The sequence below is a fragment of the Grammomys surdaster genome, unplaced genomic scaffold, assembly GCF_004785775.1.
Source record: "Grammomys surdaster isolate TR1022 unplaced genomic scaffold, NIH_TR_1.0 100, whole genome shotgun sequence".
Lineage (NCBI taxonomy): Eukaryota > Metazoa > Chordata > Mammalia > Rodentia > Muridae > Grammomys > Grammomys surdaster.
In genome coordinates this window covers 9,228,692-9,247,175 of record NW_021604579.1, presented here as the reverse complement: position 1 = coordinate 9,247,175, position 18,484 = coordinate 9,228,692, and the positions used below count along the sequence as shown (strand labels likewise).

The 18,484-nt window shown below is 35.5% G+C and overlaps 1 protein-coding gene across 1 annotated transcript in view; it reads left to right on the top strand.

Annotated features, from left to right (window-relative positions):
- Positions 1 to 18,484, top strand: part of Faf1 (Fas associated factor 1) — a 300,812-nt gene that overhangs the window by 79,870 nt on the left and 202,458 nt on the right. Inside the window, exon 6 of the mRNA XM_028787832.1 lies at positions 4,510 to 4,601. Within this exon, the coding sequence (XP_028643665.1) occupies positions 4,510 to 4,601 (92 nt within the window). The remainder of the gene's footprint in view (positions 1 to 4,509; positions 4,602 to 18,484) is intronic.

The following is an 18,484-nucleotide window of genomic DNA, read 5'->3' as shown; positions in this document are numbered from 1 at the left end:
GTAGGATTTCTGTGATTCTCATGGCATCAATTTTTGATTGCTTCCAAATTTATATTTTCATTCCATACTTCAATGAATTTATATGTCTAAGTTGACAATTAACTCTTATATTTGCATATCTTCTTTTTGTTCCCCTTTCTCTTCTTTCTTTCCTTTTTCTCTTTTCTTTTCTCTGCTTTTTTGGTTATTTGAGACAAGATTTCATGTAGCCAAGGCTGGTTTTAAACTCATTAAGTAGCTAAAGATATCTTTGAATCCCATATCTTTCTGTCTTCACTTCTGTTCTGTACAGTCTAGAGAATGTTCTACAATAGCTATATTTTCAGTTTTGCATGAGTATTAGAATTTGTAGCAAACCTAAGTAAGAGAATAAATAACAAAAGGTGGATACATAGACAGCAAGGTGTCATCAGATTGGATACTCATAACATCCAATGGAAATCAACTTGGGGAATCCCCTTTAAGGCAGCCAGCTGGAGTTCTCCATCCAGAGTATTTCCTCAGGTGAAACTTTGAAATAAGAGGACAGATAGCAACCGTCAGAGATACATCATCAAATTGTGTGCTTGCAACATCCAGCAAAAATTGACCAGAAGATTTAGGACAGTTTTCTGGAGTTAGCTCACAGTGGGCTTTTTCAGCATGACCGAGCTTCCCATAGCTGGACTTCCTGCTCTTTTTTTTGACTGCAGCCACTTTTATGCCATAGATGAACTAGTAACAACTGCTGACATGTTTTACCTTCTAGCTGTTTTCAAGGACAAATGTTTTTACCCTTTAGTCTGTTTTGCTATTATCTTCTCTACCTAGCACAGGAGCTGGGGTTGGGGGTGCAGCCTATTCCCAGACCTTGCAAGAGATTTTTAGACATTTCTGCTTGATTTGAAATGGTGGGGGACAGCCCTGCTTTCCAAGCCAGCCTCAGATGAGCTCAAACAACACGAGGTAGTTTACCACATAATGACGTTTCCCCTTCCCAGGTGCTGGGATTATGGATGTGCAGTCACCATAACCAACTTCATTCTCAAATATTTTAATGACATCTTAGACAGACATGCTTTAAAGAGAACTCTTGATTCTCTCCTATTTTTTTTTATTTTTGTTTGTTTGTTTTACTAGTTTTCTTCAATAAAGTCAGCCTTGTGTAGCCACTGGTAAAACAAAAAATAATGGTTGTGAGTCTTTTCCTTTATCTCACAACACCTCACAAAATATCACAAAGTATACTTTGGTAAGTTCTATTGATTATATTTCTAAAATATTTCTTAACCAAGGATACTTTTCAGTATTTTTATTGTAACTGTCTAATCAAGACTGTTAGTATCTCTACCCGGACTAATGTAATATCACCATTACATTATGGCGACTTCTAGTTCACTCCAAGGTTAGCAGCCAGAATGATCTTTTGAAAACATGAATTGAAGAACACTGCGCTTTTGTTGAAATACAGCTTTTATACCTTTCTCAACCTTACAAGTGCCCATTGAGATTTTCTACTCTAAGCTTCTGTTCCATGGCTTATTTAAAAAACTTTTTACTAGGATTGAACTTTTTACACAATTCCTGACAGATACTGTTCAATTCTTTGGAACCATTATTACCTCTAAATCTTTACGTAAATGGCTCTTTCTCTCTTTGAGTTTTAGCTTTATACTATCTGTGCAGTAGGCATTTGGCTCTCATTCTGTGATTTCCTACCATATCAGTATAAGAAGAAGAGGGGTCATATCTGTTTCTGTCACCAGTGTAGATAGAATTCTTGGTATATTGGTATCAAATAAAGGTTCATGGATGAATGCATGAATAAATGGCTTAAAGAAAGGGTCCATTTTATTTAATCATGCCATATATGTTTTGATGGGGAAGATTTGATGGAGACTCGTTGGATAGTAGATTGACAAAAGTAGAATAATGACTTGATTGAGTGCTAAGAATATTTTTCTAATTCACAAAGTAATAAAAGATGAAAGCTAAAGATAAATTTCCTGTGTATAAGTGTATACACTTGGTTTGCATGCTAACATTATTGAGAGAACACACTAATTTCAAAAGGATGTTCCATATTTAACATAAAATTTCAGATATTCATGTATCCCGATAGGTTGTAATCTTATAGGTAATTGTGTATTGTGTTTGTTTTCAAACCATGCACCATAAACCTTTAATAGGTTGTGAAGTTAATTGAATGGGCAATAGAAAACATACAGAAAAAGGAGGAGAAGAAAAAGAAGTGGAATACAACAGAAATGTCATTCCAATGTAAATAATTAGGGTATTTATTTTTATTTAAGACTGCACTTAGTAAGATGGGCCCTCTCATGGAGCAGTTAAAAGTTCTTCCTGTGGCCTGCTTGGGTAAGATCACCTTTCTCCAGGTGTCTTTTTCTTCATCTGCAGAATTAAGGAATCCTTACTTAAGGATTCCTTAAGTACTCCTTGCTTTTTAACACTTACAGCCTTGCCATTATTATTTGTTTTGACTCCTGCCAGGATTGACTTTGGTACCCTTTACCTGTTTAAGCCAATCATTGTAAGGAGTTTGAGATTTCCAAATCACTCCTCTCCTGAATCTTCATAGTCTGTACATTCTGTACCTGTCTTATCTTTCCTTCCTCTATAGTGCTGTAAGCCTTTTTGCTATGTGCCATGGAACTAATCCATCATTAGCAAAATTACTTTTATTAAACTCTTTCATGTACATTTCCTTTTCTGTCTGTCTTCTAAGTGAAAGCCATCTTCCTCAAGAAGTTGGTTCCTTTGCAGTCTTCTTAGTGTTAGTTTCATTTTGGTAGTCCTTTTACAGTTGGAATAAATAGCAAAATATGTGTCTATTTTTAGCTCTAGATCATTATCTGTCTTTTCTATCAGAATTCCTTCAGCTGTGAATTTATGTCAAAAGGTTATATCTTTTTGATAACTTAATGAAGTTATCCTGTTTCTTTATGATTGTTAGCTTCTGGCTCATAATTACTCTTTGACTTAATTCTTATTAATTTAATTCTAAATTCTAGCAAGACTTAGACATTTAAAAAAAAAGATTTATTTTATTTTTTTGCTTATGTCTATGCACTTGTGGGTATAGCTGCCTCCAGAGGCCAAAAGAGGGTGTTGGATCCCAGGAGATGGAGTTACAGATGGTTTAGCCGCTTGGCTGAGGTACTGGGAACCAAACTCTGGTTCTGCAAGAGCAGCAAGCACACTTACCTGCAGAGCGGTCTCCAGCCCCTCTTACTAATTTCAATATCTTGTAAATTATTCTTACACTGGCCACTTAGTTCCTTCGACCTTCTCCCTATAAAAGTCTTTCACTATACTTTGCTTCACTCATCTCTGCATGCTTTTAATATTCTTTTAACAATGGCAGAAGCTTTCATCTTAATTTCAAGTTCCTTTTTTTTTCTGAGTAGTTTTCATCATTTAATTCATTTGATTCAATATTCTAGCTCCAACAATTCTCCAACTCATGCCTTCAATCCATTATTTCTGCCATTTTTTAACTTAAGAAATTACATTTATTTATTTGTTTAAACATTTGTACTGGCTGCTTTTGTCTGAAGTGCTCTTTCTCTGTATAATTTTGTTGGTAGCCTTGCTACCTTCAAACCTTCCCTCAATGAGCATAGCCTCTGATTCTCGAATTTAAAATTATGAAGCTTCCCTACTTCATATTCTTCATCCTCATTCCCTGCCTTATCTTTAGTTTAAAACAAAACAAAATGAAACAAAACAAAACAAAACTACTACCTTCTAATTTTCAACTGAATAGATGACTTTAATCCTACTAAAACAGCACCTCTCCCGTACTGTACCCAAATAAGGATTCCTAGGTTTTTCTAGCTAGTCTTATGATTAGGATGGTCTTCGTACAGAGAGGTAATGCAGTAAAATTTGATGAATTTAAGTGCATGCCCTTGAGTGCATGCTGTGGAAATGAATTTCCTAATGTGTATACATGTTAGCATGAGCTAACACAAGATTGGGAGTATAAAATGTAGGAGTTTTGTGACAGTGAATAAATCAGTGTATGTGGGTATGACTCACCAGTGAGATTTAACAAAAAAGATCTCTAGAGTCAGAATAAAGTGACCTAGAGTCCATAGTCAAAGTCGCATAACCTCTTAGGCTACAGCTCCTCATTGTTAAGAATCCTTGGTTTGAGGTGCTTTCTATGATTCCCCCCCACCCCCAGGTCTAAAGCCTGCATTACTAATTTTTTTCCTATGAGTATACTTCAGTGGAAAAATTGATGACTCTTAGCTGCGCTCTTATCTGTATGCATCTCCTGTGAGCTAAAAGTTTTCCTCATGCTGTAATGTTCAGATTTGTATTAATTTACAGTAAAAATAGCAGAAACAAGATGGTTTGGATTTAGCTGCTCTTCTGTTATATTTAGAAAATTACCAAAAGTTGAAAGATCAACCTAAAAGTTGCAAAACATTCAAGAATTGTTAAAAATTACTAATGTACACAACATTTAATTTTGTTTTCTCTTCTTCTTTTCTATTCCAGACGGTCTTAAAATCACTACACTTGCCAAAAAACAACAGTCTTTATGTCCTCACACCAGACTTACCACCACCTTCATCATCCAGTCATGCTGGGTAAGGTATTTACTTTTCCTGGAAATCTGAAAGGAAAAAAATTGATGAGTAATTTCTCTAAGTTTTGTATTATTATAACCAATAAAAATTTTATGTAAGCTTTAACTTACTAGCAACTGTTAAGTGTATCAATTTTCATACTGTTTAGATGAGATTATTAATTTGATTTATGGTAGATGCCTCTTTTAAAGAAAATCTGTTGGAAATGCCTGTATATTAAAAATAGTCAAAACAAAATAGAGCTATTGCTCAGTGCTACATACTGTATTTAGGGTTCTGAGTTCCTTGCCAGCACTTAAGGGAGTGAGCGTAGGGGGCCAAATGGCCCTTCTTTTGTTGAAAGGTTATAGGGAGGAGAAAGAATAAATGCAACATTAGTCTCTTATTGCTAAAGAAGATACAACTTTGAAGAAAAGGCAGTGAGTTCTATAGGGCAAAGCTAGAAGCACACACACATAGGCTCTCAGGTTAGAGAGACTTATTATTTTAGTTCTCATAGAACTCAATACATGTGTACAGTGATCCATTATCTAGTTGCATTTTAATGTAGTAGTATTGAGTGTAGCAAATGCCCTGTATATATTGATTGTACTAGTGATAAAGTGTTTTTTAGTTGGCTTGTTGATTTTTTCCAAATATTAATGATGTTGTTGCGTGTGTAGGAACAATGAGAAAAGCTCAAAGAAAGACAAATGATATAGTACTGAGTTTTGAGGTTCATATGTAAAGACTTACTGCATTGAAAAAGTTGTATTAATACACATTTAATTGAGACCTCTTAAAAAGTCAGAGCTCATTTTATAGATATTTATTCATTTTTGTAAAAACTTTGAATCTTTTTCTCAGGCTCAGTATTTTGTAAGTTACTTACTAAAACAGATATAAATTACCATGCTTTTAAATTGTACTGACCTATGATTTTCTTCAAGTTTTGGTCAGAACTATAAAGATTCTACCTTCTTGTCTTGCCTTCCTATCTTGATTTTATTGCCACTAGGGGGTGCCTCGTAATTGATCTTTATACTGACAATTTCTTTCTGGTACCAAAAAATTATAACAATATAAATTATAATATGAACATTTGTAATTGAGTTCAGAATTATTTTAATGTAAATCTTGGTTTTCAAAAACATAATTTCAAGCTGAGAATTTTAGAGTGAAGTTTTTAATCATAATCTTTGTGACAGTTGAAAGTATTTAAATCCTTTTAAGAATAGAGTTCAGGAATGTTGAAAGTGTGCTGTATTATCCCTGTGGCACAGCTGCAAATGAAATTATAATCATAATAAAATTATAAAAGGGGAAATGCTACTTACATATGTTTCATTATTATAGAATGATTCGGTTCATCAGAATGTTTTTTATTAATTAATAGATAAAAGATAAGCTCTGTTCTCAATGAGCTTGTAGCCTATTCATTAAAAGTAGTGAACCTTTTAAAATTTTTCTTTCTATTCCAGATAATTTTATTAATTATCCCTCATTGCTTATTCTAACCCTAAAACTCAATTTCATCCAGTCTCTTCTGTAGTATTTCTTTTCTCATTTGGTTTAAACATTGATATCCTTGTGAGTTCTTTTTTCAGCGGTCTCTCTTATTATACCTCTTGGAATCTATTTTCAACCTTTCAATTTTTAAAAGATATTTAAATAACCCCTTAAAAGAAATTTGTATTTACAAACTCTCATGTCCCAGTTTTCTCAGAAGTTTTCATCTATGTGTCACATATAATTCAGAGTTAGATGTTTCGAGCTGACTCATCCCCTTTCCAGAAAACCTGTATCACTACCCACATAGGCGCAGTCTCAAGTGAAGACTGTATGAAGTGCTGAGGTAGGAACTAGCATGGTGATTGTTAAAAAGGTCATTTAGTTGGGAATTTGGTTGGTTTTGTTAAGGTAGATTTTGGTAGAGTAGAAGAAGTGAGAATTGGGCTTTAGTACATTTTAAAGAGTAAGTGAGAAATGAAAGCATGTTTTATCCACAGAGAACTTGATTGTAAAGGGAAGTAAGTTTAAGGAGAAGAATTACTTGGAATAGGAGGCAAACAAGACAGCAAATGTGAACAAGTAAAACAAACAAAGCCTGGTTCTGGAAGGCGTATGGGAATGTTAGTCTGTGGGAGCATCTGTAACAGAATAGTATAAAGTAGCTGGTTTAGCAACATAATTTTAGAACTTTAGATTTATAGTCAAGACAGAAATGCAGACTAGGTCAGTTTGTGATGAAGACATTTCCCTGACTTGTAGATTGCCAATTTCTCAGAATATCCTTGCTTGGCAGGGAAAGAAAAAGTGAGTGAACTGTTTTTTCTTTCTTCTTATAAGAACACCAATCCCACTGGATTAAGGCTTCAACCTTATGACCTGAATTAGCTCCTTAAGACCGTATTTCAGATACCATGAAATTGGAGTTTAAGACTTCAACATATGAATTCAAGGGGTAATTCCAAGGGTCACTTCTGAGTAGGGAGACAGGATTGGAGTCCAGGATTAAGTATTGAAATCAAGTTAGCTAACAGAGGCAGTAGGAAAGGTAGATAGACAGTTGGTGCCAAATTGGAGGATATGTCTGATTTCTGGATTTCAATAGTTATAGTAAGAATGACAAAGTCCAAATTATGGAAAATGCTGAAATAGAAAATATATATTACTCAAAGGATAGAAGGAATTTCAAGAAAATGTAAAGTATTTGATAAGGATGGTGACATAATAATTGTCATTTCTGCCAAGCCCTTTGCACACAGTATTTTCCCTAAATCCTTACAGTAAATCGTAAGTAGATATTTTTAAACATTTTGCACTGAGGAAGTTGAGTGAAAGGTGAGGTGAGGACAGAGATATGACATGTTTGGAAGGTTGTATAATTCTGATTAGCTTTAGTCTATACTTAAAAACATAAGCCTAAGTATCCATATCACACTTAATAGTGGTAGACACTAAAGAAAGCAACCTAAATTCATCTAGAAAAAGACTTAGTTGATGTATTAATAGATAGGAATTTAAAAACAACTGTAGAATAAAATATCATTCAATGGAAAAACAAATCAAATATACTAACAATACCTGTAAATAAGATGGTATTAAACTTTTTTTTTTATTTTATTAAAAGCAGCTGCCCTCACCTTAGTCTGGTAAGAGTATGCCCACAGTCTCCTTAGTTCCAGTTTTAGAAGCAGAGTTTGAAGCAATGTAACTCATTCGAGGTCAAGTAGGGCTAAGACAGAAATTCTAAATTTGGATCTTCAAAAATTCCTTTAAGATAATAGCAGGAAAAATGGAAAACAAAGGAGGAAGAAGTAATGCCTAAGTACTCTACGCTAATATTACTTACAAGAATGTAGTATAATAATGTTAATGATACTTGAGCTTCATTTTAAGGCAAATGGCATCAAGGGACAATTTGCCAGTAATACATACAAAACAACAATTGTGGACATGTATGTTCAAGTCAGCAAAATTAGAAAGAAAGACAGATGAGTCATAATTGTGTATCAGATTTATTTACTGATATTATAAGCTGTAGCAGATTTGAGTAACTCAAATCAAACACACATGAAATACTTAAGAAAATAGACCAAAATGCCAGTTTAAAAGAATGAAGGTCATATTTGACCAAATTCCTATACCTTTGTTCTCATAAGTTTAATTCTAATTAACGTTATTATTAGACTTTTTAAGTTAGTAAATGTTTTTAATAAGAAGATCTTTAAAAGTGGCTCATTTTAAGAAGAATACATTCCGGATGAAAAAAGAAACCTGTCCCCAATTAAAACATCAATGGCGGCCACAGCACATCTAATTGGAGTGATGCACCAAATCCATTTATACAGTTTACTGCCTATTGATAGGTTGGTGACTACTGAGATTTGCTTGTTAGCATCACACTTTGAAAAAGAGCTGCAGGTATTCTCTATGATGGGAACTTATTTAATGGACAGTCAGAAAGTTGCTCACTAATTCATGAAGCAAGAAACTTAATACATTGCAAATATAATTATTTCTTTATATTTTCCCTTAACAAATGGAATCATGTTTATACACTTACTATTTTCCAGTTGTGTAGATCACAATATATCAGTAGCACCACTAATTACCATGTTTTGATTAGTCTTACATACTTTTGGTTAAGTCATTTTGTTGAATATAATATATCACTGTATTGATAAACTGTAATTATAGGCATAAGGCCACCTGGAATTTGAAATTATCTTGAAAAATGTTATTAGGAATTATGTAAAATGAAATGTTTGTTTTTCTAGACCTATTTAATTGTCAGCAAAGAAAGCAATTAAAAGTAGCTGCAGACTCAGAGGCCAACCTTTGTTAAACATGGTTTTAAAATTGTTACAGAACTTGTGGTGATGATAACATGGTGTCTTGGAGGATGTTAACAACTGTAGCAGAGTGTTAATTAAGAATGAGGTAATCTTCAGCTCAGAATTGCTAGAATGTTAGTTTACTGGACAGAAGCAAAACCTAGTTTTGGTTATGATAATAGCTCAAGTCATATTTATAGTGGAAAGATTAACATTTTATTTTTATGCTGTTCCTAAGACAATTTTAAAATCCTCAATGAAATACAATCATATGTAAACATCAAGGCCTTAGCTCATTTACATATGTGCCAGATTTTCAAACTGATTGCTATTTGAACCTAATCTGTCATTGCTGGCTGCATTAGCTACAACAAACATTACATTTACATATTGATTTCTTATTTTGTTTTAGTGTAAATAATCTATAATTATAGTAAATTTGGTCTTTTGTTGACAAGACCTCATGTGACTCAAGTTTAGAATAGAAATTTAAATTACATGTGTTTTGCTTTTTAATTCAAAATCTGATGTATCTCATAGGATAAAAAGATAATTGTAGTTCACAAAATATTAAAAAGGGACAAAAAGAAAATCTTAATGTTTAGAAAGATACAAATTATATTTTTCTAAAATGATGAACATTTTATTATATAAATTTCTGGTGTTTTAAATAAGTTACTATTGCTAGCTTCAGTTATTAGACTATGATTAAACAACAAAATCTCATATAAATGGATGTAGTGATCTATCTATATTCAGCTCAGGAAAAGAAATGTAACCTGTTTACAGAACAGAAAGCCACCTTCAAATATTGTATATCACACTAGGAGTTAAAATTTCAATCTGAATTTTGGGAAGGACATGAATATTTAGCCCTGAAGTTTAGAGTAAATTTCTCTTTTCTACTTTGTTTGATTTTGGTGGGTTTATAACTTTAAACAGTGAGTTTTTTCTCTAGATCTTTTCATAATGAATGGGCAGTCAGGCTGTGATTTAGAATAACTGAATCGTTTGCATACTAAAGACTTTCAGAGGGGATTCTGGAATGAAGGAATTGCTGAGAGGATCTTATGATTACTGTTACTATTGATTGAAGACAGTCAATATTACTCTCTTCATAGTTTTAAAATGAAGAAAGTGGTTAGATGCAGTTTCTTTTTCCTTTTACCTCAGCTATTAGATAGGCTAGGACAGTGATCATTTGATTCTAGGAGTTTGGAGCCAAAACCAGACATTGTAGTGATGCTAGCTCTTAAAGAAAAGTTAATGAATACATTAAAATAATTATGATAGACTATATGTAAAATGTTTATTACTTTGCCTCTTAGGCATTTAATGTGGTTAGCTTTCATTTAATTTTACTTTCTTTTATTTTGATTTGTTGTAAACAATCACTTCTTCAAACATTATTTTGATTATATTTTAAACATTGGTTTTAGTCTATCGGCTAAAGCAAACACTAATAGTTTTAGTACCCCTTGTCTGTAGAAACCAAAACATGTCTTTGTTGATAAGTATAAATATTCTAATTGAAAGAAAAATCACAATGGCAAAACATAATAAAGAGAGTACATATGTCATATTCAAGTAAAATCGTTTCTTTCATTGAGCTTACATTTGTACTGCTTTTGAAAAGGTTGCCTAGTTGAAGGCTGGTAAGATAGCCTAGTAAGCAAGCACTTGATACAAAGCCAGCAGACCTGAGTATGATCCCCTGGACCCACCTGGTAGAAGGAAAGAACTGACTTCTTCAGATTGTCCTGTGATTTTGATATGTGTGGTACACATGTTCTCTCTGTAAATTAATGATATTTTAAAATTATTTCTTTTAAAAAATCATAATATAATTATATTATTTTCCCTTTACCTTAACTCCCTCCAGGTCCTCCATAATATCCTCTTTGCACTCTTTTAAATTCATGTCCTCCTTTTTATTATTGTTACATGTATATATGTATACATAAATACTTCTAAATAAAATCTGCTCAGTCTCTCTTCCTCCCCCATATGTATGAAAACATAAATATTACTAAATATAACCTTCTCAGTCTTTATAATGATATTTGTATTTATATATGTTTTCAGGGTTGACCATTTGGTATTAGATAAGCAGTTAGTGTGCTCTCTTCTGTTCTCAGCAGTCCTTAGTTGCCTGTAATTCTTTGTGTAGGGTTGAGGCCTCTTGGGTTTTCTTGCATGGTTACTTCTGATATCATACATAAAATTTTTTTAAAATAAACATAAACTTTACTTATTTGCCTTTTACCTTTTTCTTTTAAATTGAAGAGAAAACATGATACTTAAGAGCATTGTATTATTTTTTACTGTTGTAGAAATTATTTAAATCCCAGTCAGCTTGAGGCTTCTACCCTGCCTTAGATCATTGAGTTCTCGGATGAAGGACACACACAGCTTTTATATTTTTAATAAGCTTTAATCACCACATGAACTGAGCAGATATCCAGCCTCCATACTATTAGAATCTACTTTCCTATCAATAAACCTGAATTATTACTTACTACTTACTGTGTTTCATCTGGGCTGCTCATAACTCTATTTGGCTAGCCCACAGGGCTAGGTTTTTATGGCTCAGCTAACCCATGGTGGCTTTTTTTCCCTCATTCTTGCACATTCTTCTTCTCTGATCCAACCCTTGGAAACCTAAATCCCACCAATGTCTCTTCTGCCCAGCTATTGGCTGTTGGCATCTTTATTCACCAATCAGAAATAACTTGGGGTAGGGTCACAGGGGCTATGTGTAGACTCCAGGTCTTTGGGGCCCATACTTGGCATTACAATAGACAGTAAAAGATAAAACCTCAACAGTTCTCCCTTTTAATCCATTAAAGGGCTCTTCTCTCAGATATAAATTGAATACAATTATAACAATTATGCAAACTATAAGATATGATGTACACTTACCCCATTATATTCGGCTATGCAGATAAAGTATTTTATCATCTATCCTAACTTAAAGAGTGTACAATTTTGTACCTCAATCATGTTTGGTTTTAGCTTGTATTACAATCTGAAAACTATCCCTTTAAATCTAGAACATCTTCAATACTAAACAACTTAATTATGAGACTATGACTATCTCGTCTCTAACCCTGTCAGAGATTTGAGAAGGGATTAAATATTACCTGAGTATGCTGGAAACACAAATACACAGCTTCCAAAACTATAGAAATGACATACATCTAACTGCCTAAACAGTACTCAAAATTTCTCATAATGTTGGAGCATCTATCTTCAGCTTTCTGTTCCAAAACATCTGACAGACCTTAAGTAAAACAGAAATTTTGAAGGTCTAGCTTACCCTGTCTTGTCAGAGCTTAGGAGTCACTTATCCTGCATCCTTTTGTCCTTTCTGGACAGCATTCTGTCTGCAGATAAAATTAGGGCATTAGGGTGGTTAGCTTGCCACACTTGAAGCAACTCCACGTTGGAGGTTTTGATGTTCATCACCTTCCTTGAAGTGGAATGGGAATACTGTCAGGAGCAGTTATGTCTCGTCAAAAGTTCATTGTGTTTGACAATCTTCCTTATAGGTTAAAGATCCATTATTGAAACAGAATGGAAGACTTTGCCTCAGAAGAGAGACTGCTAAAGTTTGGGTGCACCTAACTATAGCTAACTCACTTGTCTGTTACAAGATACTATTAAGGAGAAAATTTCTCCTAGATGCAGTGACTGAGGTTCTAAATTTTTTTTTTGTTAGATTTTCCAGTTAGGAAACTTGCTCAGGTAACCCTCTCAGATTAATAAAACCATGCATATATTCTTTACAACCTTGACTCTGTGTTTTTTTTTTTAAAAAAGGACAAACTAAAAAACTCACAAAACAAAATATTTTGTTCATGTTAGTTTCTGTGGGATTTTTTTTTTAGTAAAATTATGTATTTTTAAAGTGTTTTTGTAGCTAACACTATAGGAAAATCAATATTAGGAATTGTAGCTCATAATATTACATGTAAAAATATGTTTGCCTGTTTCTTAGTAAACTTAGTAAAGGCAGAGATATGATCTTACTGGGCTCACTTTCTAAATGCCAAAAGGCAAATCATGACTATAATCTCTGTAGTTAGTCCTTAACAAATACCTCATTTTTGTGCATGTGACGTTGAACAAGAAAAGTAGTGACAATTTCCTTTGTGAAATTGATGTGATTATAATTTCGTGTAGTTGACATGAAGTTCTTATTAATGCTTTATATATTTTAGTATTTGGAAGACCGACTGTTAATTGTTGATGACAAGGCAAACGAACCAGGCTAGAGTCTGAGATGGAGAATGTTGCCATCAACAGGCAAATCATTTTCCCTTGGATCATGAATAGGGTAGATGGGTTAAAGTGGGGAGTCTGCCCCGTCACAGGGCTTACTCAGGGCGGGTCATGGGTAGTTTGATGGAAAGTTTGATTGCACCGCCTGGGCAAGCTATTCGGGAACCCCGCTCTACGGGTGGGGAAGCACAGTCTGAGGTACCTGGGGACTGCTGGGGGGTCCCCGGGCCTGGTTCTCAGGCTGTTGGGCACCCAGGCGCTGCTGAGAGCCTCGGAAGAGCTGAAAACAAAGTGGGGCCAAGGGCTGGATTGGCCCCCCGGCTGAAAGGGAGATGGGAAGAGAAGCTACAGCTGCGCCCTGCGGGGAGAATCCTTGGCTTGTCACAGTTGGCTTACTTGGGTTGGTGGTCACTGTGGCTGGGAACGCAGAGAGGTCTTCTGGGGGAGATTAGATGGTGGCTCTGTAGCAGAAGGCCTGCTCCATTGCTTCCCAAGACAGATCCCAATGAAAAGAAACAGTCCATGGTTTTAAGATGTTTATTGTCATGGCAGAAAGTAGATGAAAAAACTATCCTAGTTTCTCAGGGCCTGAGGTTAAATACCTTTTGCAAGGAGGAGTGTCTGGGAAGGAGAACTTAATTGGCTAAGCCCTTCTGGCCTTTAGGTACTTCATTAATATGGAGATCTGTCTTGAGGCTCCGAAGCCTATAGTCATGCTCTCTACTTTGTGGAGGGGCTAGTAGGGGCGTTGCCCTTATGTGACTGAAAGACACAAATCTATGGAGGGTTGTGGCCTGTATCAGGAGCCTAGAGTCTGGGGGCGTGGCGAAACACTTGCCTTCCCTTAGGATCGCCTGGGTCCCACCTGGGGCCCCTTGGGGTCACCTGGGGTCTCCAGAGGTTTCTAACTTGTGCTTGACCAGAAACCAGGCTGCCTTTCAAGGTCCTACAGTAGATCAACCTGAAATAAGACTTTTATGAAATGCCCTCTCCCGACAAACAGCAAAAATAAAAATAAACTGTGATTCTGGGTAACGTTAGGTTCGATATACAAGTATGTTCCATTATCGGAAAGCTCTGTGTAGGTGTTTTCACTTGTGCATGAAGGCCAGCAGTCAATTTTGTGGTGTCTTTCTTTCTTTTTTTTTTGAGATAGTTTCTCATCATAAAACTGGAGCTTGCTATTTGGTATATGTTGTCTGCTCATTTAACGCCTGGAATATTCCTGTCTGTATCCCTACTCCACATCCAGTGCTAAAGTTTCAGTGTAGTCTACCATTTACCTAGATTCTTAGGGTAAAAACTTAGGTCTTAGTCCTGAAAAAAAAAAAAGGACTTTATTTACTAGGCTGTCTCCCCAACTCCATCAAAAATTTTTTTCTCCTGTACAAACTGATAAATCATGAAGAATACTTACTACAAAAGCACTTCTTGTTTGTGCTACACTGTCACTGTAAGATTTTAAAGTCTGAGCATCTCTCAAGTGTTAGAATATGCCACCTTATAACTTATGCAATAAAAATTCACTCTTGGGCTCTTTAAAGTTTAATATTTGTAGTCCTATAAAGGAAGACTATCTTTTTGTTTTCCAGAAGAGGAAACAGTATTTACAGAGTACTCATGTCTAAAGATTGGGCTTAAGATATTTTAGGCAATCATCAAATACTTCTGAAAGAATGATTGACTTGCCAACTGACCTTGGTAGAGCAAAAGTTGAGAACTGGTTCCCTAATTCCCTAGCAGTTTAAGGCCTGTGTCTCTCTCTGTGTGTATATGCTCTATCTCTACTGCTACCCAGAAGTTGCCAAACTGACCACAATACTTTTCTTCTAAATAGTATGATACTTGATGCTGGTCCTGTGAGACTAGTCTACTATCAAAATCAAGAAACAAATCTAAGAATTTGCAAAAAGGCAACCATAAATAATGGATTCATTTCTAAATCTAAAATAGTAAAATATTTGAAATTCTGAGTTTTATAGCATATCTTTTGTAGTCTTCCATCCTAGGCCTTTCTTCTTCTTCTCCTCCTTGTCCTCCTTGTCCTCCTTGTCCTCCTTGTCCTCCTCGTCCTCCTCGTCCTCCTCGTCCTCCTCGTCCTCCATGTCCTCCTTGTCCTCCTTGTCCTCCTCGTCCTCCTCGTCCTCCTCGTCCTCCTCGTCCTCCTCGTCCTCGTCCTCGTCCTCGTCCTCCTCCTCCTCCTGTACAAAGAGGACAGTTTTGTTTGACTCATAGTTTCAAAAGTTTTAGTTCATGCATGTTTGACCCTGTTACTTTTAGGCCTGTGATAAGGTAATATGGGAAGCGAGTAGGGATGGAAAGAGAGGGAGGGAGAGGAAGAAAGCCAGATCCCAATGTCCCTTTCAAAGGCAGGCCTCCTATATGACTATATCTTGCTTTCTGAAAATAGGTCCCATCCTCCGAAGTTTCCACTACCCCAAAATGCCATTGTCTGGACACCAAGCCTTTTCTATGCAGGTGTCTTAGTGTTTACATCTCAGATCCAAGCTTTAACACCATGTCTTAGGATTAAGGGAGATCCCATATTTGAGATGCATTTTGTGGAGCTTGCTCTGTTGTGTGGGCAGTGACTTGCTTGGAAGGGTCACACTCTGGTGATTCACTGGGCTTTTGATCCAGGCTGCAACATTATTGAGAGGCTGTGCTTATTCTCAGTGTCAGAACGGGCTTCAGGAATTGAAATGTCTCTATGCCTTGCTTCTGCCCTTGGGCTTATGGGAAGAGAAGTCTTGTCCATTTAACCTGTCACACGTTTCTCCCCTTTCTTATACTTATCCTTAGCCTTTTTGCTACCTACCCCTACCCCTTCCTGCTATAGGGCAGGGTCCAACTCAAAGCAGTGCCACAGCCATAGAGTCTCATTGGCTGCTGCTGATGCCACTGTGGCTCCATCTGGACTCATGGCAAGACTCAGAACCCAGGCTGTGTGACTTTTTAGCTCAGCCACCTTGGCCATGGTTGCATACTTGCAAATCACCATTTTGTTCTGGACAAAGCCATGACCTGAGATAAGCGCTTTATAGCGGGTAGACCAGAGGATGGAACACACCTGGTAATGGGTATCCACAGCATTCAGGCCCCAGAGCAGATGTACCAAATTCAGATGTGTCAGTCTCTGGTACCTTTTCCTGTTGCCAGAGTGTTGGACTGCCAGGGACACCATGAACAGCCTTCTATCTTAGTCTCGTCCTGGCTGCTTCTGCTCCTCCTGGAGACTCCCTCATGTGGTGACTTCTCTCCTCTTTCCACCCTAGAACCCTCTAGTTTGTTGTTGTTTCAGCTGGGCTTTATTGATTTTCCTCTTCACCATTAATGTTTAAACTGATTCCTTTGCTTTGTTTCAGGTGGTTGGAATGTTCTAGGGTTCCAACTTGATCTTTCTGTTTTTGTCCTCCCATAAGCCTGCATGCCCAGGCCTCTTCTGCTCATATCTTTTAATTGGCTGTTTTGTTTGATTGTTGTCTTTTAGCTTTTTTTTTTATTTGTTTGTTGTTTTTGTTTTGTTTTCTGGGAGAGATAGCCCAGGTTAGCTTCAAACTTGCCTTATAACTGAGGATGACTGTAAGTTCCTAATCTTCCTGCCTCTACCTTTTAATTACTGAGTTCATGGTTTACTTGGCCTTTAATGCTTCCATTCAGTGATATTGAAATTTCTTTTTGCGTTTTTAATATGCAATCAAAACTTAAAATATCTAAAACCTCACTCTCAGATTTTCTATCCAGTTATCTACATTACGTAAAATTCTATCCCTTTGTTGCTCAGACTGGGAATCTTGGGTTTGTATTTTTTTTTCTTGCTCTTCATCAGTTGTCAGTCTTTTGCCTCTAACTTGTATTCTATATTAGATATTCTTACCATTTATTTCTCCTTTTCCTCATTTCTTTTGTGAATTAACCTTTTCTCCTGTCTCCCCCTTCTCCAGTCCTTTCTTAGAACTAGATAGAGCACCAAGAGAAATCTTTCGTAGATGGAAATGGAAGTTAGCCCTTAGCATTTTCCTCTTTACAACGTCCAGTGGCTTTCCTGCATTTACAGTGAGAACCCAGATGATTAGACCTTTGTTGATAGTTTTTGTGTTATGCTAACTTCAATTTATAGGTCTTTTTCTTTTCTTGGAGATGCCTGTCTCAACTGTTCTTTTTGCTAGATTTTCCAGATCCTCTGTTATCTTTTATTTTATAATCTGTTTCATTTGCTTCATAATATATTGCACTCTCCAAAATTACTCATTTACTTGGTCTTTGTCCCATTGGCTAGAAATGCAAGTTTCATGAAAACAAGAACCATGTATATTTTTCTTATTCCTTGCTTTTTCTCTAGCAGCTAGAATGTTTGACTCTAGATTAGTATACAACAAACTCTGTCAAAGTTTTGTCCTTCGAACCCTTATCCCAAGTGAATCTTCTGAATGTTCAATTCTAAGATTCTATTTATCCTTCGAATTTCAACTTGTCGTGTGTCTTCTCTGGTAATAGATTACTTTTTTTCATCATGAACTTTTTTATCCCATGACCTAGGGCAGAGTTAAGCACCTTTCTCTTAGTTTTTCTTGAGTTTTTATTTCAGTTCTGCTGGCAGTGACATATTTGTATCCGTATTATACTATGTTTTTCTGAGAACTGTGTAATTTTATTTAGATTGAATTTTTTGCAAGGCATTGTCCTAATGTTGCCTTAAAATAAATAAGAAAGTAAACAAGTAAACAAACAAACATACATACATACATACGTACGTACATACATACATACATGAATACATACTCTAACCAGAGTGATAGTTTTCTAGAAGGTAACCTTGTTTTTTGAAAGACAGAGTTGAATATGACTCTTACCTTATGGAAATTCATGATTTATTACTTACTAAACAAATGTATCTTCAGTTACCAAAGATAAAACAACAAATGTCCTTCCCACAAGAAACTTGTATTTTAGTTGGATTTTTAAAAATTCATTAGTAATACTCTATGATGTATATTAGTGCTTTTTTTTAGTCTATTACCAACCTTCATAATCTTTGTGAGACAATAGGCTGGACAGATTAGACGCCTAGTTCTCGTCTTTATTCTGTGTGTGTTCCAGATTGGCAAAAGACGAACCAAGTAGGTCAGAGCTGTGTAGCACACTCAACATATTTTCTGAGACTAAAGCAATGACAAAATTATACTTAAGACAGGCAATATAGACAATTTTAACATAATAGTAATAGGTTTTTATTAAATTTTTGATGAAGATCATACTTCTCAATATGGACATAAAATA